The 22648-nt window shown below is 41.1% G+C and overlaps 1 protein-coding gene across 1 annotated transcript in view; it reads left to right on the forward strand.

The window, feature by feature from the left end:
• Nucleotides 1-1085: 1085 nt before the first annotated feature.
• Gas2l3 (growth arrest specific 2 like 3) overlaps nt 1086-22648 on the forward strand; it is a 31201-nt gene continuing 9638 nt past the window's right edge. The window contains exons 1-7 of the mRNA XM_033763499.1: nt 1086-1376; nt 5566-5723; nt 6608-6679; nt 8845-8892; nt 12399-12567; nt 16663-16778; nt 18958-19099. Coding sequence (XP_033619390.1) covers nt 8869-8892; nt 12399-12567; nt 16663-16778; nt 18958-19099 — 451 coding nt within the window. The 5' untranslated portion in view covers nt 1086-1376; nt 5566-5723; nt 6608-6679; nt 8845-8868. The remainder of the gene's footprint in view (nt 1377-5565; nt 5724-6607; nt 6680-8844; nt 8893-12398; nt 12568-16662; nt 16779-18957; nt 19100-22648) is intronic.

Raw genomic sequence — 22648 nt, forward strand, 5'->3', positions numbered from 1 at the left:
TGGAAAGCTTCGGCCCGGCATCTCCTGAACCTGGCGTTTGACCATCGCTCGCTCCCAAGACGTTTGTGCTCAGTCCTGCACAGACCCGTTTAGCGTTACCACGAGGCTGAGCGGTTTTTCTTCATTTTATTCTCTTCAGGGAGCAACACTGTGGCTCCTTGTTTTTGTCGAGAGAAGGAAACAATAGATGCTAACCGGGAGACCCTGATTTCAGCTCAGTGCCCACGCTTTGGGGAAGGAGACCTGGGGACAGGAGAAGTGACTTGATTTGACCAAGGTAACAGAACATTCCGGACGGTGGGGGCCTGGAGGACAGCACAGACCTGGCTTTTAGGCAGCACTTTTTCTCACGGGAACAAGCCACGCGAAGACCAGTGCAGATCTAGCGTTGCAGTGTAACCACACATTGTTACATTGTTGCACTGAGAGGTTGCACTGAGAGTCACTCTGCTTTTTCTTCCTTTTTTTTTTTTTTTTTTTTTTTTTTTTTTTTTTTTTTTTTTTTTTTGTCTTTCAGCGCTCACAGAGTTAACAGCGATTAGTCGAGGTCGATTAACTTTTCCGCCCTCGCCTCTGGGGTTTCCCAAGGAAGAGCCAGAATCCTCCTTCAGCTTCCAGGAGTTTAGGTTCCAGGAAGGGGCTCCGCTGGAAGATTTCTGCGTAGGACGCCGGCCCTGCAGGGTTAGTTCCTGTCTCTGGAAACCCTGGGGCCATGAGGCCTTGAGCGGCTTTAGGTCGGAGAGCCGCACTTGAGAGATGGAAACAAAACTAAGGAAAGTCCTTTCAAGCCCTATCTGCCATCTCCCAGTGGGGGAGGAAGAAACGCCCAGAGCCAGAATCCTTCAGCTTTTCCTGCCCAGCTGGACAAATAGGAGGGGTTGTCTTTGTCGCCTAAGGATCCAGGGAGAGCACTCCCTGAGCCACTGTCTTTCTGGGAAAAGAGGGGATGGAGCCGGGCGTGGTGGCGCGCGCCGGTAATCCCAGCACTCGGGAGGCTGAGGCAGGGGGATCGAAAGTGCACTCCCAGCCTGGGCAATTTAGAGGCCCTATCTCAAAAGATGGGTCAGTATGAGGATGTAGCTCAGTGCGAAGGCCGTGGGTTCGATCCTCAGTGCTGAAAAAGAAAAAGGAAAGGAAAGGAGGACCAGGCACCCAGCTGGCGAGACACCCGCTGACTCAGTCGCGCGCGCGCGCGTGTCCCGTGCTCTCTGGGGCTCGGAGGCGGGGCCCAAGGTCTCGCCCCCGTGCGCTGATTGGTCCCTTCGAAAGAGGCGGCGGCGCTCCGCTGCGAACCCTGAGACCCAGGAGGCGGCGGTTGGTGGGGGCGGGTCGGCGGCACAGACCCGGGGAGAAGTGGCCGTCCGGCGCCCGGGCTGGTGAGTACGTCCCCGATGGCCTTCTTTACCTCACCAACTTCTCGCCTTCTCGGGTCTCCGGCGACTCAGACAGAGGCCTCAGAAAACCCTTGGGGTCTGTGGCGCCGAAGTGGGGGTTCGGGTGGGATTCAGAGCTGCAGGATCCGAGGGGCTCTGCGATTGGCTGGCTGCGGGAGGCTCGTGGTCTGATTGGCTGCTGGCGCTGTCTCGGTGAAGCGGTGATCGCCTTCTGCCACAGCCCTTGCGGTGAGCAGCCGACAGGTGTGCGGGGCGGCAGAGGTGTGGAGCCGGAGTCCGAGGAGGGATCGAGTCCGCCCCGGGCACTCCGTCCCCGGCGCCTAGCACAGCGACCACTTGGATCCTCACGGTCGCCCTGGAAAGAAGAGTTGGCACAGTTGTGTTAGGCGGCGCTCCCTTCCCGGTTTGCCCTGGCCGGGTCCTTCCCGGGCTCAGACCTCCCGCCGGACGGCACTGGGGACTGCGCCGGAGCCCTCGCAGCTGGGCCGTGATCCTGGGGTAGGTCTGCGGCCTCCCTGGGAGTCCCAGGAAGATGCTGAGAAGCAGGGAGCCAGGAGATGGCTCTTTGCAAGGCCGGGCTGGGTCGGAGCCTGGGTGCTGCTCTGCGGGAGCGTTACTAACTGAGTGTTAATAACCAACCACTCGCTTCGAAGACTAGCAGCTTTGTCAGCGGCCGGTTGCCTCCCCTGACAGGCAGGTGATTGGGCCTGGGACTTACAGAACCTTCCATTCGCTGTGGAGGCAGCTGTGGTGCACTGTATGGAGATCGTTTTGCCAAAACTCATTAAAGCCAGCGGGGAGTTGGACAGTAGGAATCTGCTACTTCAAAATTATTGAATTAAAAGTAGTATTTCTTTTGCGAAATACTAAAAAAAGTTGCTAAGCACGTCGGATCTGACATCTGATTTTATAACAGGCGTGTGACCTTGGGCAGATGATTTGATCTTTCTGGGCCTAAATTTCCTAATCTGTAAAAGGAGGTTAATCATAGTTCTTACTCTATTGATGTACGGACATTGTGAGGATTAAAGGAAATAAATCCATATAATTAGTTTAGCGCAGTACCTGACACATAGCTATTGCTATGTGTGTCATTTAACTTTGGGTTAAAAGCTGCCCACAAAAATAGGGAGAAGCAGAAGGTGAAGGCTGTGGAGGTAGTGATGGTTATTATTCACTGATTAATTCGTGTAAATTTAGGGTCATATGGGAGAGCAGGGAATTTAGCTCAGTGGCACCACGCCTGCCTTGCCTCCCAAGTGGGAAGTCCTGAGTTCTAATCCCCGGTACACAAAAAAATCATATATGGAACATAATAAGGATTCGTGTTGCTATTTATTAGGCATTAGTATCTAGAATGTGCCAGGCATGGTATTCTAGGCACTTTACTTGCATTATTTTACTTTGTATTATGTTTAGTAGTCTTGCACTCTAGTTGGTCTTACCCCCATTTTACAGTTGTGGAGAGTAAAACTCTGAGAAAGGAAAGAACTTCCTAAGGTCCACTCAGAATTCAGTGCTGATTACCTCACTCCAAGCAGCATTCAGGTTCTTTTCTGTATCACTACTTTTGCTTTATGTTTCTAACATTAGACAGCTTCCCTGGTTTAAGCTGTTTGTATGGTCCAATTCATTTCTGCTGAGGGAGAGGGCTTATTATAGATACTTCATTAACTAAGAAAGTAATGAGACATAACTTGTGGTGAGAGATTAATGTTAACACCATGCATGCTGTTAGTAAAAAACTAAATGAGTTCAATATTTGGAAATCAGCTGGGGTGCACGCCTGTAATCCCAACACTCGGGAGGCTGAGGCAGGAGGATGGCTATGAGTTCGAGACCAGCCTGGGCTACACAGTGAGTTCCAGGTCAGTCTCAACTACATAGTGAGATAAAAAAAAAAAAAAAAAAAAAAAAAAAAAAAGAAGAAGTAATATTCCCTAATTTCAAGTTTCCCACTTAGTTTTTGTTTATTCACTGTTTTTGCTAAAAGGCTACTTTTTAATATCTCAATATGTTAGAAGATAAGGGGAAACTTTTCAGTAATTTTTTTCAAGCTGACTATTGATGAATAAAGTTAATATATGCAATATATTTTCCTTACAGTAATGTATACATGTATGTTACTTATTGTTTATTGGTTTCCATGCTTTGATTAAATATGCCTTTACACACCTAAGTGTGCTGAATAGTGGTTGGAGAGAGTAGGGAGGTTGAGCTTGTAAGCCAGTTTTTCCTCAAATTTAGTTTCTTTATGTTTAATTAGGATTTAATTGTTATGGTGAAGTAATGATCAGAGTATACAGACAATGATTATAATTATATTTTCTTAGTGTTTCTCCTAAAAAAACTCAGAATGCTTTTCTCAGCTTATTACATTGTTACAGAATAGAGTACATTGCTTCATAGAAAGTTGCTGTACATTTCATAAACGAATCATAACTTTCCAGAGAGCTGAAATGTGCTTTGCTGCTGACAGCAGGAATTTGTGGTATGAAGGCATCAGTCACGTGCTGGGTGCCGCCGACGTGCTGACTGAGTGTGACTCCTGGACTCCTGTCACACAGCATTAGGCAGCACAACACTACCTATGGGGAAGGACTGGCTTTATGTGAAGTGTGAAACGTAATGTCCTTTATTTCCCCTTCGTATGTGACTTGTTTACACACACCCGTGCACGCACACACACGTCTGATCACACCCACGCCCATCTAGTTTTTGCAGTGCAGGGGATTGAATCTGAGACTTCACACATGCTAGAGATGTACTCTACTCTGGGACTACACCCTTACCCCGACTTGTTTGTAATTTTGATTCTAAAAGTAAAGTAGATGGTTCGACAAAATATCTATGTTCAAAATCTCTTCATTTTCATCCACACACATAGTTTAGAGACACTGTGATCTTGGTAACATGACACCCATTGCTCTATAGGCTGCTTTGGTCCACGGACCAAAAGAGCCCTCTTTTCAGGTGGGGGGCATGGCTCTGTCTCTCAAGTGGCTGAGTCCAGTGTGTGTGTCCGATGTGCCTTTTGAGCAGTTTTCCCTTAGTGAATATTAAGTATTGTTCTTACTTTTCTTTAAGTTAGCATAAACTGTTTGTTTTCTGATTTTAAATTTATTTTCAATTTTTTTGTGTCCTACAAAATTCTATTTAATACAGAGTTAAATTCTTCAGATGGAATCACTGCCAGATATTGCCAGTGGTCAGCTGTTCCCTTGGAACTCCTGCCCACACACCAGAAGTGTACTCACCTTTTCTTAGCGGGCCCTCTGGTGTACGAGGCTGCTTGTTTGACTTGCTAGTACCTTGACCAGTGGTCATTGCACATATTTTACTTTGGACACATTGAGGAAGAGGAGAAATCACGTATCGATCCAGGGCATGTGAATAATGATGAGGACATATTAATAATAAATGGCAATATCCAAATGTCTTCCATCTGATACTGGCCTGCTAGTGACTCCTTCCTATGCTTTCTCTGTCCAGAACCTTTGCAAAAAGGCACAGGCCTCTTCTTTCCCTGGTTGATTCCTACCGCTCTTCAAATTCATGCTTTTCCTCCAGCAAATACTTTCTTTCACTTTAAGTCTAAAGGAGGCACCTGCTGTTTTTCTCTCTTCGAGACTCTGTTCTTTCCTTCAAAGCAGCTGCAGCGTTAACATGAGGCATTCGTTTGTGTGTCTGCTGTTTTCAGCCTTCCCAGTTGCTGTGTGAGTTCCACAGGGCAATGGCATGGCTGTTCTGTTGGACGCTGTCTCTCCCCTATGGTGTTGGGTTCAGGGGAGAGCATGAATAAAGGCTGCTGAATGAGGGTTTGCCACATGAAAACGGGCACAGCCTGGGCAGTGCCCAGACATAAGGCTGAAGGGTTAGAAATAAATTCCCAAAGACTCATTCTGGCAAAGAGAATCTTAAGTACAAGTTCTGAGTTCTGATTCTGATGTAGGTATTTTAAAACTTTTTTACCTTCACTGATAGCTGTATTTATTTTTGTGTTAATAAAAGGAGGTCAGTAAATTATATGCAATGATGTCTGAGTATTTTTAATTTGATAAGTTACATTAAAGGAACTATAATTATGGCTTGTCATAGAATTATAAGAACTCATTATTAAGTGTTAGTTATATGTCAGGTACTTTATCTGTATCACCTCCAATTTTTACAGCAGCCATACGAGAGAGGTGGTAACATCCCATTCTTCAGATGGGAATACTAAGGCTCTGAGAAGTCAACTACCTCAAGGTCCTTAACTAGTATACGCTGGGGCTGCAGTTCAAACCAGATGTGTCTGATACTTTCAACCACCTCAGTGTTGTTTCTATGGTAAGTTATATTAGTTTACATTTTAAAATATATGAAACATGTTTGGTATGGATATAGCATTTCTGTTTTCTCTCTTAGGCAAATGGAAAATATAAGTCATGCATTTTTTGTTTGTTTTTTGGGGGACAGGGTCTCCTTATGTAATTCAGGTTGGCTTTGGATTAACTGTGTAGCCCGAGCTGTCCTCAAACTCTTGGGGATCCTCCTGCCTCAGCTTCCTGGCTGCTAGGATTACAGATGTGCATCACCACATCCAGCTTAACTTAAAATCTTAAAGACGAGAGTTTAAAATTTTTTTCTGAATAAATCAGAAGGGTTATTTTTTAAAACTGTTTCTCTAAATGAAGCATTATAAATATATTTCTCGACGCACATACAGACAACAGTCTGGTGTAAAAATACCCATGTCCTCACCATTAACCATGACATGAAATACTCCTGCTTCGGCTGCTGGAGCCCCTCTGCTCTCCAGTCTCAGCGTCCCCTCTCCTTGGCAGTCACTGCCGTCCTGGCTTCCGTTCCCATCACATTCTTGCCGGTCATGGAGGCTGAGTGGTGAATGGCTGAGCCCGGGGCAACTAATGTCAGGTTTTTCCTGAAGAAACTTGTTTACTGCTGCGCTCCTCTGCCACTCTTCCTGATCGATCTCGGGCTTGAATCAGGAATGAGCCGTGGCCCTACTCCTTGAATCAGGAATGAGCCGTGGCCCTACTCCTTGAATCAGGAATGAGCCGTGGCCCTACTCCGCTGAGCTCCGGAGCCTCCCTCCGCGAGACCAAGGTTCAGCCCCACACGTGGTTGCTTGTCCCGTGGTCTAAGTCAAATTATACAAAAAAGAGGCTCACTGTACACGATCGCTGTGTTTCCTGCTGTCATTAATACAGCGACACCGAATCCTGGCTGGGTTCCGGGTTCCGGGTTCCGGGTGGATGCCCTCGTTCCGACGTCTCCCCCAGGTGGGTGTAGCACTCTTCTGATCCACGCAGGGCTGTCTTGGGAGAGGTCTCAGCAGGGTCACAGTGCAGCTTGAGTTCGGGGTTCTCCCCCAACCCTCCTTCGTTTGGCAAAGAGTTGCTGACGTTACCGAAGAGGGAGAAAGACAAAAGCAAAACTAAGGTGCAAAGAAAGAGAGCCGCAATTAAGATGATTAAGGTGTAGCTCCAACAATGAAGAGTTAATGATTCCGTATAATTGGTTCATATGAAAAAATCGAGGCTGAGACTATTAGGGAAGACAGAAATGAAGAAAATAGTAATAAAATGAGTGAAAAGCAAGAGTTGCGGTTGTGATGAAGACCAGGGGCTTGAGATAACCGGGAAGTTACTCTTGCGATTATTGAAATACCTGAGAAATGCTTTGGAAAGAGACGGTGAATGACTAGAAAATATAAGAAATGAACTAATCCTCAGTACATGAACATGAGGAATTTTCACCGAGTAATCGATGGTTAACGAGTACCTTGACTAGAAGTTTTTCCACTAAAAACATGTGTTGCTGTACCTAATATATGAGGTTGCATTATAATTTGTCTGAGTATTCTTTAAAGGATTCCTCTTTAAAGATGATCCGAATGGTTATATTTTTGTCATTTTAAAAGTAGTGTCTTCTGTCACACAACAATGATTAAAAAAAACACATACACGATTTTTGCTAAAGTTCAAGTAACTGAGTGTTGTTCACAAATTCCTCATTTATTTCCTGAAACTAATTTTGTTGAATTTTCTGTAAGAAGTGCAACTCCCGAGCATTGTTGCGACAGCGCGTTTGTGAATGTGTCACTGTTCCGAGTTTGCACATGCCTTGTAATTTGGGCTCTCTTTTGTCTTGGGCTGGCAGTTCCAACTGGTAAAGCTCTTGTCCGGTGATGAGGAACTCCATTTTCATAGGGGCAGCTTCTTTGCTGCATTTTTAAAAAATGGACTCGGAAGCTTCTTACTGTGGAGCTTTGTTGGGGACAAAGGATTATTTATGCTAAAGGAAAATGTATTCCCCACTGAATTGGCCCGTGGGAAGCATAACAAGCTCGTTAGTAATGCTCGCTTGTACTTTGGCCTTTTGCTGTGGCCGAGAGAAGGAAAAATGACATCAAAAAGGACGTTCTGTGGTCTTTTGCTTTACTGAAAGAAGATATGATGAACTATTAGGCCCTCCACTTAGGTTCAGCTCAGGTTCAGCTGTGGCAGCGGGGGAAATGTTCCTGAAGAAACGTGGTATGTGTGGCTAGCGCAGTGCCTGGGGCGTGTCTGATAGAACTCAGAGGAGAAGAGAACTTTGCCTTGGAAATGGTAGCGTTTTAGCCTTATGAATGGCTTGATAGTTCTTCTTAGAATGTTTTCATGGTGGCTTACAGTCAAAATTAGACTAATTTATTACATTGCTATAAGCAATCAATAATCCTATGTTTTGTATAGTCCACATTATTCTTAGCGTTTTTAAACTTTTCACAAATACATGAAAGAACTGCATTAACTTTTTTAATCAAAGTTTTTCTTTCCTTATGGATTTAATAGTAGTACTTTGGAGCTAACATTGAGGTTTTTTTTTTTTTTGTCTTTTAAAGTTATTATAGGAAGGCATTGATATTTTTGTTTTATAGTCAAAATTGATAGTTTCTTTATTACCTTGTTGTCTGATATGAAAAGCTTAAGGTTAAGCCTGTGAATTTATACAAAGTCCAAATGAGCTTACGTTACCTCTATGAAGATCAAATGAAAGATGCTTGAATTTCAGTATCAGCTTTGCGATTTTATAGTCACATAATATTTACATGATGTTTATTAGAGGAAAATAGAATTCTGGGAGACTGTCAGGTGAGCTAAGCTACATTATTAATTTTATCTCGCTGCAGATATTTCAAGAATTACTTTGATACTAGTGACAGAAACAATATATTAAAGTGGTTTAAGATTTTCCTCTTTCAAATGAGAAGCTCCTTTAGGAAGTAGGACGGAAGGAGTCACTACGGAGTTCTTTTATACTCAAACCATCCCAGCTTGAAGAGACTGTTCTAGGTTCTCTGTCAAACAGAAGAGCAAAGCACATTCCTAAATCTTGTAATCTGGGGCACTGGGGAGTAGGACAACTTCATTGTCTGCTTGTTAATATTTTATTTCTTTTTCAGAATAGCAGTTTTGTCTTTATATAGATGACCATGCAGCCTGCAATTCAAGTAAGTACTTTTCTTAGGAAAAAATATGCATTAACATTATGAATTCATATAATCAGTAAAGTATTATAATCATCACCAATGTTTTCATTTCACTAGTATTTTTAAGTATCCCATTTTAAAGCGGGATACTATATTTTGGCTTTATAGTTCTGAAAAGATTTCATTTCTAGGCTTGTATTTGTGTTGACTGAAAGAATCAGAAATATCTTAGAGTTTGTGGGTACATCTTATTTATACCACCTTGAAAAGTATTGAAATATTTTGTAGTTTTCCTCTTATTACTATTGAATATGTATTTGCAGTTAAAAGAGCTTTCAGTGAAAATAAGTGTACTTTTTTTTGTTTTTGTTGTGGATATTGTACATGTGCTCTGTGAATGCCTGTACATGAATGGGCATTAAAATTAGAAATTTGAAACAGGGAGGTTTTTATTTTATGGGGGAGGCCAGCTGAGGGCATTAGAGTGTCCAGAATAATACTGTACTCAGGTGATTCCAGAGTTGGTGCTTGCTGTATTATTCTCAGCCCCCCCTTTTTCTTTTGATATAAATAGCACATGATTAGGTTTTAAAGATAAATGTCACATGAAATATCTGTGCCTAGAAAGATGCAGGCAGCTGAAAATAAAATGCTTTCAAAAGAACGTTGGAGTCAGATTTCAGTCCTGCCACTCTGAGATCCTGGCAAGTTATTTCACCTCTTTGAGTCTCTGTTTCCTCACCTCTAGGTTGGTTGTAATTGTCCATCTGTGAGATGACACATGCAGAGAGAACATTCCTGCTGGAATGTTCATTGCCCAGAAGGCACCTTAGAACTTTGGTTGTACTAATGGTGCACTGGAACTATCTAATTGTAAAACTGGGCCTGTGTTTGTCATGAAAGTCTGTTCTGTTCTCTTTTCTTTTCTCTCTCTCTCTTTCTTTCTTTTTATTAAGAAAGTTAAAAATAGGCCGAGAGAAGAGAATTTATTTATGAAATAGTTAAGAATAACTCTGTGCCAGGAGTGGTGTGGCACACATGTAATTCCAGCACTTGGGTGCCTGAGGCTGAGGCAGGAGGATCTCCATGATTTCAAGGCCAGCCTGGGCTATGTAGTGAGTTCAATGCCAGCCTGAACTCCATAGTGAGACCTAGTCTCAAACACAAACAAGCAAACCAACCAACCTCTGAGTGCGCCTCATACAGCTTCCTGTGCTGTGCCATTTACTGTCCGCTGTATGAACAGAGTCCTTCCGAGACCTGGGCGTCCTGAAAGTTTCCTAAAGGTCTTGTTCCTCCCCTTTGAGTCTTACATCCACCTTCATATGTTCAGAATTCCTTTCACTCAAAAACAGTTTGATGTGAGTATTTCTATCTTTTCTGTCTTTGTTCCAGCCTCAGAAATGCGTTAGTTTCCTATCAGTTATTTTATTTATTTATTCATTTATTGGTACGATTGCCTATAGAGTGCTTTTCCCATGGCCATGTTGCAAATTAATCATGGTTTTTGGATTTCAGCACTTAGGGCCCTTAATGTTCTCTTAACTTAATATTTTTTTCATACTTAAGATTCCATGAAATCCCTGCTCTATTCTGCAGAGCCATCTTTGTCAGTTCTTCTCCAACAGGACACCCTTGACCTGTCTTGCGGAGACTTTGACCTTTCTCCTTCACACAACATTTTACCCCTTTCTCTGCAACTATATCAGACAGTTATTTATAAGTCTTAGGAGAGGAGACATCCAGTGATTAGCTGGTATCAGTTGATTTCTTTTTAATTCAAAACATTAAATTTTTCTCCGCTTTTCTTCTGTCCCTCATTCTGATGAATAAAGAAACGCAGTCTTGAAGACAATGAACAATGGTTCGTAATCTCTTTTAGTTTACAGTCCTGTCCGAGAATCTAGCAGAAGCTTTGAACTCTGTTTCTGAGAAGTGGCTCACGTGTATACCCATGCACACAATTTAACCTAAGTGCAGGCAAGCTCTGCAGATTAAGAATTTCTGCAACTTTCTACAGGGGAACAGCTTTCATGCGTGCAGTTTTTGTCATGGACGTCTGGCTTTTAACGTTAGTACACTATTGGGCAGTCCAAGCTATTACCGAGTCCTCTGCATGCAGTAACGGGAAAACGTGACACGTCTTCTCGTCTCATGTGGCTAAAAGTAGGAACGACTTCTGTGACCGGCAGCCTCTCCAGAGCCACAGTCCAGTTCTGCAGAATCACCCTCCTAACTCTTGCCCATCTTTTCTGGACAAGCACTTGTGCCTGCTTTGCCTGTTTCGGGATCAGGCAGATGCTTGAAGGACAGTTACGTATCAGGTGGGCTGCAGGATCTGACTGGTGGCGAGACACACCTTGGCTTTTCGGGTAGATCACTCGCTAACATCTATTCCTCGATTACTCAGGGAGGGTTTTTCACCGAATACTGTGTGCGGTGTGCATTATATTGAGTTCTAGGATTGCGTGTAGAGATAAGAAATGTTTATGAAGGGAGGAATTAGTAAATCTTTGCTATTCTCTCTCTCTTTCTTTTTTTGGTACCGGGGATTGAACTCGGGTCCTTGCGCTTGCCAGGCAGGCCACCGAACTGCTGAGCTAAATCCCCGGCGGCTATTCTCCCTTTGAAATAAGTTTGAGAGAATTCTGAAAAAATTTTTTAAATTTTTTCGAGATGTTTATAAAATTCTTATATATTTAGGAGTTCATTTCCCAGTCTCTACCCATAAGTCCTGAAATAATGTTTCTCAGATAACTCATGTTTCATTTTGTCTTCGGGTCAGTTTATTAGATTTCCTTTCTCCTTTGTATTCTTGTGTCCATTTTCTTGCTTGTGCTTTGGGACTTCTCCTCCTCCTCTTCCTCCCTCCTCCTCCTTTCTTCTTCTTCTTCTTGATTTCTTATCATACAAGATTGGAAGTAGGTATTTTTTTCCTCTAAAGTTTGTCTGGATTACAAATACTACTGCTTTGGCTTTTGATTTTTTATAATAAGACCTGCCTCAAATGAACCTTAGTAAGTGTAATAAATTTTAAGGGAAAATATTTTATATTTAAAAGCCAGCAAAGGACTAGGTTTCCTATACTCTTTTTAAAACACTTAAAAAAATTTAAACAAGCCTACAGGTGAGTTGTTAAATATAATGCACAGAAATTTCTTTGTTTGGACCACTTCAGAGTGAGTGGCCAGGGCCGGGGACTTGGCTCAGTGGTTCCACCGCCTGCCTCACAAGCACAAGGTTCTGAGTTCGATTCCCGGTCCAAAAGAACAAGACAAAACAAAATCTGATGCCCACCGGAGTACTTTAGTGTGAATCTCTTAAAAACAAGGACATCTTCCTACACAAACACAAGGAAATAATCAGAATCAAGACAGTAGCATCAGCAAGTACCTAGACTAAGTTTGTTTCTAATTCCTGTGTAATTTCTGTGAGCTGTCTCAGTGTTGTACACATGCACATATTGCGTGGTTGACCTTTCTTCACGTAAACATGGATGTGGGTTACGGTGATCGCTGTTTCTTTAGGTGTGGTTTGGAGAAGACCTGCCGCTAAGCCCCCGGAACCCTCTGACGCCCAGACACGGCCCGGGACTGGCTGACGTCTGTCAGTATGACGAGTGGGTAGCGGTGAGACACGAGGCCTCGCTGCTGCCTATGCAGGAGGATCTGTCCATCTGGCTCTCCGGCGTGCTGGGTAAGGCTGGCGGGACGCCCAGCTGAGTTCTGTACTCAGCAGGTTCTTCTGTCGTCCGAGAAGTGATTGCTCCAGATGCCAGGGACGCTCCAGTGGGTGAGACATGCAAAGTCTTTGTTCTCACCGCTCGTACCTTCCACCTAGCTGGGGAGAAGCTCTGATTCACCAGAACTTTGGGTCTGGGGTAGAACAGTCCTCCCAAGATAACCAAACACACACAAAACACCCACTCTAGCTCTCTGGTACCCTTTTGAGAACTTTTCTAGTTTACCGCGTAATAACATTTTTAAAGAAGACATTTTAGCGGCAAAGAGTTATTCTCTGGCTATTATGTTATTAATTTTAAAGTGCAACGGAATATATCTTTTTAAAAAAATGTTGTCAGTCCATGTTTACAGCCTGCGATCACAGCCGTCTTGAGGAGGTGGTACGTTTAGAAAACTCACCTGAACTCTTTATGTCCCTGCCCTCCCAGCTGCACTTTTGTCCCCTTCTCTCCCTCCTGGCTCCCTCCATGTCTTCTTTTATTTAATTTGATATTTTCCTGTTATATGTTCATTATTTTGCTCTTTGTCTTTGGAGTTTCTCATATAAGAGAAACCGCACAACCTTTAAGCTGTGCCTCTGGTTCACTTCCCTTCACATTATGGTCTTAGGGAGCACCCACCCCCTACCGATGACTCGAGTGCACCTTCTGTGAGGCAGAGCAGTGCGCCACTGTGTGACACCACATTTGTTATCCTCTCATCCGCTGATGGACGCACAGGCCGCTTCCGAGACTGAGCTATTATGAGTTGCACACTTGACATCACTGTAACATGATGTTTTTAAAAACTCAGTTTTGGGAAGATACCTAGGAGAGGAATAGCTAGGTCAAATGGAATTTTTTGTTCTATTTTCTGAAAAAAATCTCCACACTGATTGCCATAGTGGTCACCGTTGTTTACTTTCCATCAACAATGAAGAGGGGTTTCTTTTCGCCAGAGACTCACCAGCATTGGTTGTTACCTGATTTCTGGATGATGGCCATTCTTTCTGGAGTAAGATGGAATCTCGGTGTTGTTTTAGTTTGCATTTTTTCTAGACATGTTGGAGCATTTTTTTTCATGGAGCATTTTCTGGCCATTTGTATTTTTTAGTTTGCATTTTTTCTAGACATGTTGGAGCATTTTTTTCATGGAGCACTTTTTGGCCATTTGTATTTCTTCTTCTGAGACGTGTCTATTCTTTTCAGATGTTCATTTTTTGATTGGGTCTTTTATTTTGAGGAGAAGTCTAATTTTTTTATATATTCTAGATGTTAGTCCTCTTTCCAGGGAGTTGCTTGTCTCTTCACTCTGTTCTCTGTTTCCTTTGTTATGGAGAAGCTTTTTAATTTGGTGAGATCCCATTTTTTGATTCTTGGCGTTATATCTTGTACAACCAGGACTCTGTTCAGTAAGTCCTTGCCTGTGCCTGTGTCTTCTAGAGTTTTACCTGTTTTTTTGTTTTGTTTTTTTCCAGCAGGTTGAATGTTTCTGTTTTATATTTGTACAACCAGGACTCTGTTCAGTAAGTCCTTGCCTGTGCCTGTGTCTTCTAGAGTTTTACCTATTTTTTTGTTTTTTTTTTTTTTCCAGCAGGTTGAATGTTTCTGTTTTATGTTTGGATCTTTGATCCATTTTTATTTTAGTTTAGTACATGGTGGGAGATCTGAGTTTAGACTCAGCCTTCTTTCTGCATTTAGACAGCCAGTCTTCCCAGAACCATTTCTTAGAAGCGGTCGTTTCTCCACTGTAAGTTTTTGGTCCCCTTTCCAAAGATCAGATCTGTGAAAGTGCTTGATCTCTGCAACTCTTATTATGTTCCACTGATCCACATGTCTGATGTGTATCACTTAACTTTACAGCATAACTTGAAATCCAAAATTATGATTCTTCCTGCTTTTGTTGCCCGGGAGTCACCGGTTTGGCTACTCTAGGTCCAGTCTGAATCCATATGAATTTTAGAATTGTTTTTTCTAGTTCCGTAAAGAATACTATTGGTATTTTGATTGGGATCACATTAAATCTGCATATCAATTTTGGAAATATGGCCATTTTGACTACATTTCTTCTGCCTATCCCCAAACAGTGGATATTTTTACTTTTTTTTTTTTGTTCCTGATGTCCACTTCAGTATCCTTTTTTAGAATACTGTGGTTTTTGTTATAGAGGTCCTTCACTTCTTTGATTGGGTTAATTCCTAGGTATTTAATTTTTCTTTATACCACTGAGAAACATATTGTTTCCCTAATTTCTTTCTTGGAGATTTTATTATTATTAATGGTTATAATATTAAAGGTATAGAGTTTTGGGAATTGGAAAATGCAAAAGGAAGAACTTGAAAAATTAAACAATGGCATATGAGGAGGAGGGACGAGTGAGCCAAATGATTCCATTATAAAGTAGGAAGATGTTTACAGAACTAGATAAACGTAAGAGAAAAAAGAGAAATAGAAGATAAAAGAAAAGAAAAATAATGTGGAGAGTAAACACTAGAAAAAATTAAGAAGAAAAACAAGAAACAGAAAAATATATTTTCCCCCCTGTATTTTGAATAAATGGTTTCCTTCTAGGATCTGCAGTTTTGGAGTTCAGCAAGTCTGATATTCTCTGCCTAGCTTTCTAGCCTAAGGCCCTTCTGCTTCCCTAGGCTGTTGCAATATCCACACTGAGATGTGTCCTTGCTCACGCTTCTGCGTAGAGAAGGCAGCAGACCTCAGATCTGTGCTGATGTGGGCAAGCAGGGCAAGCGTCCAAACCTCCCACACCCACAGGCAGCCCAAGCAGCCTGGCTTCTCACTGTGGGGCGGGGCAGTGTCCTTCCCCCAACCGTCACTTTTTCAAGGGTCTGGATCTATCTTGTCCACGGTGGTTTCATCCAGTCACTGTGGGACAGTAGCCGTAGGAGCCCTGAAGTAAAGTTGTTTTCAGTTGTTCTGAGCCTCAGATTTAAATGATCAGCCCCTTCCTGAGAGGGCAAGCTCTCCCCCTATGATGTACTGGGCACTGCGCTTGAATCCCTGCCCCGCTGCTGCCTGCTGTGTGGAAGGTGCAGACTTCTGCTGCTGTCTACTCTGCATTTCCCAGCTCTCGCCACTGCCTTGCTCCTGGCGAGCTTGGTCCCCTCCTCACCAGCCAGTCTTCTTCTTTTCTCTGTGTTGTCACCATCTTTCCAGCTTCTAGCCCTGAGCCCTGAAGTAAAGTTGTTTTCAGTTGTTCTGAGCCTCAGATTTAAATGATCAGCCCCTTCCTGAAAGGGCAAGCTCTCCCCCATGATGTACTGGGCACTGCGCTTGAATCCCTGCCCTGCTGCTGCCTGCTGTGTGGAAGGTGCAGACTTCTGCTGCTGTCTACTCTGCATCTCCCAGCTCTCGCCATTGCCTTGCTACTGGCAAGCTTGGTCCCCTCCTCACCAGCCAGAGTCTTCTTCTTTTCTCTGTGTTGTCACCATCTTTCCAGCTTCTCTGTAGCTTCTCATTTTTTCCTGTCAATTCTTTCCCAATTCCCAGGAATCTGTTTCTCTTTTTTTCTTCTACAAGTTATTATTTTCCAATGTCTGGATTCTGGGTCTTGGAGAGACTGCATTTCCTTACTGATCGCCACTTTGCTATTTTTGCAAAAATATTTGCTTTCTTTCTCTGAAAATCCATCATTTTTTTTTCAGTACTCAGGACCTGGCACTTGCAAGACAGACATGGTTCCACTAAGCTAAATCTCTAGCCCTAAAGAATATTCTTATAAAGAATTCTTATAAATTCTTATAAATATTCTTATAAAGAATCTTTCCCTGTGTGTGAAAGCATTGATATGTAGTGAATTTATTTCATTTCAATGAAATAAAACATGTGAATTTCTTTTTCTGTATTTCTACCTCACAGATATTTTTCTCTTAGTTTTCTTTCACTTAACTCAATGTTATTCATTTTAACTATTCTGCCTTCAAAGAGGGAATATTTGGAATCTCATCTGATATTTGTGTAGTTTTTCAGGTATAATTTGATTCTATTCATTAAATTTTAATTGTTTTATCAATTTACAGTTGTAGAATTTTAATTTTGAAATAATGTTTTAGGTTTTCAAATTAAAGCAGAAAAATTATTGGATGAACTTGACAATGGAGTATTGTTATGTCAGCTGATTGCTGTTCTTCAAAATATGGTGAAAACATGCAATTCTGAAGAAGCAGGGGTAAGGATTTGACAGCAGTGATATACTTTGATACAGAGTAATTTGTTCATGTGTATTTCTTATCATTTCTATAAGCTGTAAACTTCTATCCCATGACTGGCTGTATAACACCTTGAACAATTGATATAATCTTTCTAAGCATCCGAAATAATGTTATTTGTAAAATGGAAATACTATTTTACTTGTAGAATTATTCCTGAATGTTCACTGGAATGCAATGAGGTGACGTATAGATGATACCTAGTATAGCACTCGACATCTTAGGTCTGGTAGCTACCGTGTCTTAAAAATAAGAGCCATACTTTTCCTTATCAGCCTGGCAGGAGCTAGATGCGAAGAGAGCTTGTGATAGTTCCTGGCACACAAGTAGCAGCTGCTATTATTATTATTTTCTATATATTGCCTTGGTGGTAAATCTATAAATGTTAATTAAATGAATAATAATTTTAAAAGATAATTTCCCTCAAGCCATAATTTGAAATAGACCAGATTTCTTTCTTTTCATCAGATGTGAGTGTTTTGAAGAGTTTGGGGTCTTCCTGAGTGTGGTGGTGCACACCTGTAACCCTAGCTATTTGGGAAGCTAAGTCAGGGGTATTGCAAGTTCAAGATCGGCCTTGGCAAATCAGTGAGACAATGATCAAAAAATAAAGTTAACAATCAGTAAAAACCATTGGAGATATAGCTCAGTGGTAGAGTGTTTGTCTAACTCTTGGGAGCCCTGAGTTTTAATCCTAGTACTACACACACACACACAAAGTGTTTGGAGCTTGGGCACTGACAGATTATTCGTGCAATCATGCTAGCAGACAGTAAGATATACCCACACTCACTGTCACCATGTACCCACATGTCTATACATACGCATACAGTTGTGTGTATAAATAGAAAATATTAAGACCAAAATTCATTCTTGGGTACACAATTCTCTACTCCTGAGAATTTAAGGAAATCACAAATTTGAAAATATGATAGCAAAAAAAGAGGAACAACTTAATGTTCACCAATAGAGAAGTTTTAAAAAATTCATTATGGTACCTACACAACATTGGGATATTATACGGTCATTAGAAATGATGCTTTAAACCTGTTATTTTTAACCCTAAAAGATGCCTAGACCCACTCGTTAAGCGTACTCGTGCACATACACAGACAAATCACCGCAGCGCGGCCTGTCTCTGTGTGCTTCATGGGCATACATGTTCCAAATGTGTACAGCTGTGCAGAGACAGGTCATAAAATGTAGCTGAAAAGGTTCCAGGTGATACTACTTACTCATGTTTTTATTTTTCTATATTGTTTAACTTTTTGGTAATGATGATGTATTCTGTATTCAATTCAAAAACCTCACAGGCTATTTTAATTCTAGAAAATAATAGCAACAGGAAGCACATTTGAGGAACTGGTAATAGTGGCTTTCTCAGGAGAGAGGAAGCAAGGGGTAGAGGTGGAAAAGACTTGTTATTATACCTTTAAAAAATCATATTCATGGGTTGCATTTTCAAGCAACAATTTTAAACAATTCATGCTCCCATCTGAGATTCAGTAGGATTATCTAAATGCCACCAGGCCAAATCGTTGTTTTTTTTTTTTTTTAAAAAGATTCTATGGAACTTAAGCCATTAAGTTTCAAAGAATTAAGAATGGCTAACTACTGGGCATTTAGCTCAGTGGTTCCGCCACTGGCTTCATAAGCTTAAGGTCTGGAGTTTGATCCCTGGTTACCACAAAAAAAAAAAAAAAAAAAAAAAAAAAAAAAAAAAAAAGAATAGTTAACTACTTCCTCACTTGATGATTTCCTCAAGAAATCAGAAGTGTCTGTATGAATCTGTACGTAAGGAAGTATGCAGAAAGGAGGGTGCCTGGTAAGTGTGACTATGACACTAATTTTGTTTGTATTGAATTATGTTTGGAGAGACATACCAACATGATGTGCTTTGGATTGTCGTGTTTAATCTTACTAAGATTCCTACGTGATTTTTAAAAGCAGGAGATTCTGGAACTAAGATCCTATTGCTAATTTTAATAGATTGCTTTTCCTTGGATACCTGTTTTTCCCTAAAGTTGTGTATTTTTTAGTTACATTCAATGTGGTAAGAATTTACTTTGTAATACTAAAATGAATATCTAATAAAAGTACCCTTGATGTATTTTAAAGCTTTATCCTTGTATTTTCCAGAATTTTCTACTGAGAAAAGTGCCTTGTAAGAAGGATGCCACATCGGGCTCATTCTTTGCCAGAGACAACACTGCAAACTTCCTGCACTGGTGCAGGAGCCTTGGGGTCGACGAGACGTACCTCTTTGAATCTGAAGGCTTAGGTGAGCACTGGTGCTGTCATTGTTTTTTGTATTATTAGGATATTTTTGTTATACTTTCCTTCTAATATTTCTCTTCAAATAACGATGCAAGATGCCACATCTCAGTTTCTCAGAAAAATGTGTACTTTAATTATATGTGAAACAGCTGAAGATAAGATATTAAACGGAATATATTAAGTTTCTCATTTATAAAGACTTTATGTATCCAGAATGCCCTAAAAATATTTGACTTGCCAAATGGGTTGGCTGCGTGAAGGTTCTGGACTAATACTTTACTAATTAGTGTTTTCATCAAGACTTACTCTACCAAGTCTAAATTACTAGTAATATCTCTTTAACCAGATAAGTACAGAAAAGACAAGGCCAAATCAAGGGTATTTAGTGTTTAGATTTACCTTGTAAACAACAGCTGCCGACCTGATCATCTTAATGGATTAATGTTTTTGAAAAGTCATTGCTGTCCTGAAGAATTATGGACATATTTTCTTATTTCCTTGAAGTCAACAAAGGCACCTGTGTCATGACTAAAGTGATAGCTGGCTGATGGTTTTAGACTGGACGTATATATTTCAACCCATGGATGTGTATAAATACATATATACTTGTGTCTACACACACACACACACACACACACACACACACACACACACACACGGAATTTGTGATGTGTGACTGGAGCAGGAGCATTTCAAAGGATTGTGGGAGTCTGCCCTGGCGGGGAGGTTTTACCACTGACATCGTTTACAATTGCCGCTTTGCAATGATGATAACAAGCAAAGCGACCTTCGGTTGGTTTCATTATAGTTGTGAAATTCTCTGCCCACCGTGACCGTGCATACCCTTCCTGCCTGTGCTCAGGATAAGCTGCTACCCATTTGCTTTGCTCCCGGATGCTCCTGTCCAGTACGGAGCGAAGACCAGGGGTTGCCCTTCGACCCCTCAGGTTGCAGCGGCTTTGAACCCAGCACTCCTGCTCCTTACTGACAATGGCACCCCCGGCTTCTAGGGATCAGAGGGAGGACGGAACGCTTTGACTCCTCCAGTTCCCCGCTTACTCTTTTTGAAAGGATGTAAGATTGCCATTTATTTCTATTGTCAGTAAGTGCCATCTTCCACCTGTCCTGAAGGTCAGCGTGAGACTAAATAAAGCACTATCAATATCCATGAGTCACTTCTAGGCCTTGAGCGGATGAGCTAATGTTTGTACTCTGTAAAGGTCTCAGAGATGAGCCTCTGATTTATTTATTTACCTTTTGCCAGACACTTGAAGCACTTTTAAGAAACAGACATACCATTTTAAGGTGCTTATTTTAAGTGTTTAGAAAAGCAGGTTCAAAACTGTCAGGATACATTTATGTCTTCGTATGAACTGAACTCACACACTGGCCTTTTTATTGCTTTAGAAGATAATATTTTATACTTTGGGTATACAGTAAAGGCTATTCGTGAGTCAAAGAACAGGTGCCATCTCTACTGGGGGAGCCAGTGTACCTGCCACCCGTAACACACCGCACATAATTAGGTCGGCATTCGGAGTTTATCCTGGCACCAGGCGTGACGGTACACGTTTCACAAATCTGATGGTACAGTTCGCCTTAGTTCCACCTCCAGGCCCATTTTCTTTTTTACTTAACCTAGAATCTCTCTTGTATGATTTCTTGTAGAATTAATTTTAGTTTTAAAAATTGTTTTAAAATACACTTAACAAAACTTACCATTTTAATCACGTTAAGTGTATTAGGTTTCTTCTTAAAATAGCATTTTTGGGCACCTTAGTGTATGCTTCACGTAACCTAAAATTGCAATTTAAAAATTGACAGTTGAGGTTTGTTGGTATATTCACTATTTGTAGGATCACCTCTAATCCAATTCCAGAATATCTCTGTCACCCCAAAAGAAAACCCATACCTACAACCAATTAGTCCCAGTTATTTTCTCCCACACGCCCTGGGAAACACTAATCCACTTTCCGTAGGTTTGCATGTTGTAGATGTTTTATAAGTAGAATGGTTCTATAAGTGACATTTTGTGCCTGGATCCTATCACTTAGCATGATGGTTCATTCATTTGTATGGTAATCATATTTCATTTTTTACGACTGAATACTATTCCAGTGTGTCGCTAACACTGCATCTTAAAAATATATCCATTCATCAGCTGATGGCCATTTAGATGGGTTTCACTTTTTTGGCTATTATGTGTTACTGCTGCTGTAAACATTTGTGTACAAGTTTTTGAATGAATGTATGTTTTGAATTCTCTCAGGTACAAACCTAGGAGTGGAATTGCTGGGTCATGTGGTAATTCGATGTTTATCTTTTTGAGGAAACATCAAAGTGTTTCACAGTGGCTGCACCATTGCTTTCATCCCCACCAGCAAGGCACAAGTGTGGCAGCTTCTCCACATGCCCACCGCACTAGTTCTTGTCAGTTTTCCTGTGCCTGTCGTCTTTGTGACCATCACGCGGGAAATGAGTGGCACTGGCCGTGCTCTTGGTTTGCGGTTCCCTAATGACATCCAGCGCCGTTCCATTTGCTCAGCTACCGTTTATGTATCTGCTTTGGAGGTGCCTCTTCAAGGTCTCATTTTTTTTCCCTCTTTTAATTGGGTCATTTATCTTTTTTGTTGGCAAGTAAGACTTTGTATATTTTAGGCACCTGGCCCTTATTAGGTATGATTTGTAAATTTTCCCCAGTCTGTGTTTTTTTACCTTTTTGATACTATACTTCGGGATACAAAAGTTTCAAATTTTGAAAATATGTATGTATATATATTTTTTTGCTTGTTTGTTTTGTTTTTGTTTTTTTGTATTTTGCTTGTTTTTCTAGTGTCATATCTGAAAACCACTGTCTAATCAAAGTCGGGAAAGTTTTACCTATGTTTCCTTTTCTAAAGTTTTATAGTTTTAGCTCTTAACATTTAGATCTTTAACCCATTTTTAGTTAATTTTTATATATGGTGTGAAATAAGGGTTCAAATTCATATTTTGCATGTAGGCATCCGGTTGTCCCAGTGCCATTTTTGAAAAGACTGTTCTTCTCCCACTGAATTATCTTGGCATCTGTGTTGAAAGTAATTGATTCATTTCAAGTCTAGGTTTATTTCCAAATGCTCAATTCCACCCGATTATCCCCTACATATGTCTGTTCTCATGCCAGGAGTAAATGCACTGTCTTGATTTTTGTCTCTCATATTCAGTTTTGAAATTGGGAAGTGCAAGCCTCCCAACCTTGTTTTCTTTTTCAGTATTGATTTTACTATTTTGTGCCCCTTGTAATTCTATATTAATTTAATCATTGGCTTGTGCATTTCTGGAAAAAAAAAAAGGGCTGCTGGAATTTGATAGGGATTGAATCGAATCTCTAGGTCAATTTGGGGAATGTTTTCATCTTAATGATTTTGTCTTCTAATCCATGAACATGGGTGGTTCTTCTGTTCATTTTTTTCTTTAATATCTTTCAATAATGTTTTGTAGTTTTGATATAAAAGTATTGCATTTTTATTTAAAAATTTTAAATACTTTATTCTTTTTGAAGCTGTTTCAAGTA

This window comes from Fukomys damarensis, unplaced genomic scaffold, assembly GCF_012274545.1.
Source record: "Fukomys damarensis isolate Sample0158 unplaced genomic scaffold, DMR_v1.0_HiC HiC_scaffold_15, whole genome shotgun sequence".
Taxonomy (NCBI): domain Eukaryota; kingdom Metazoa; phylum Chordata; class Mammalia; order Rodentia; family Bathyergidae; genus Fukomys; species Fukomys damarensis.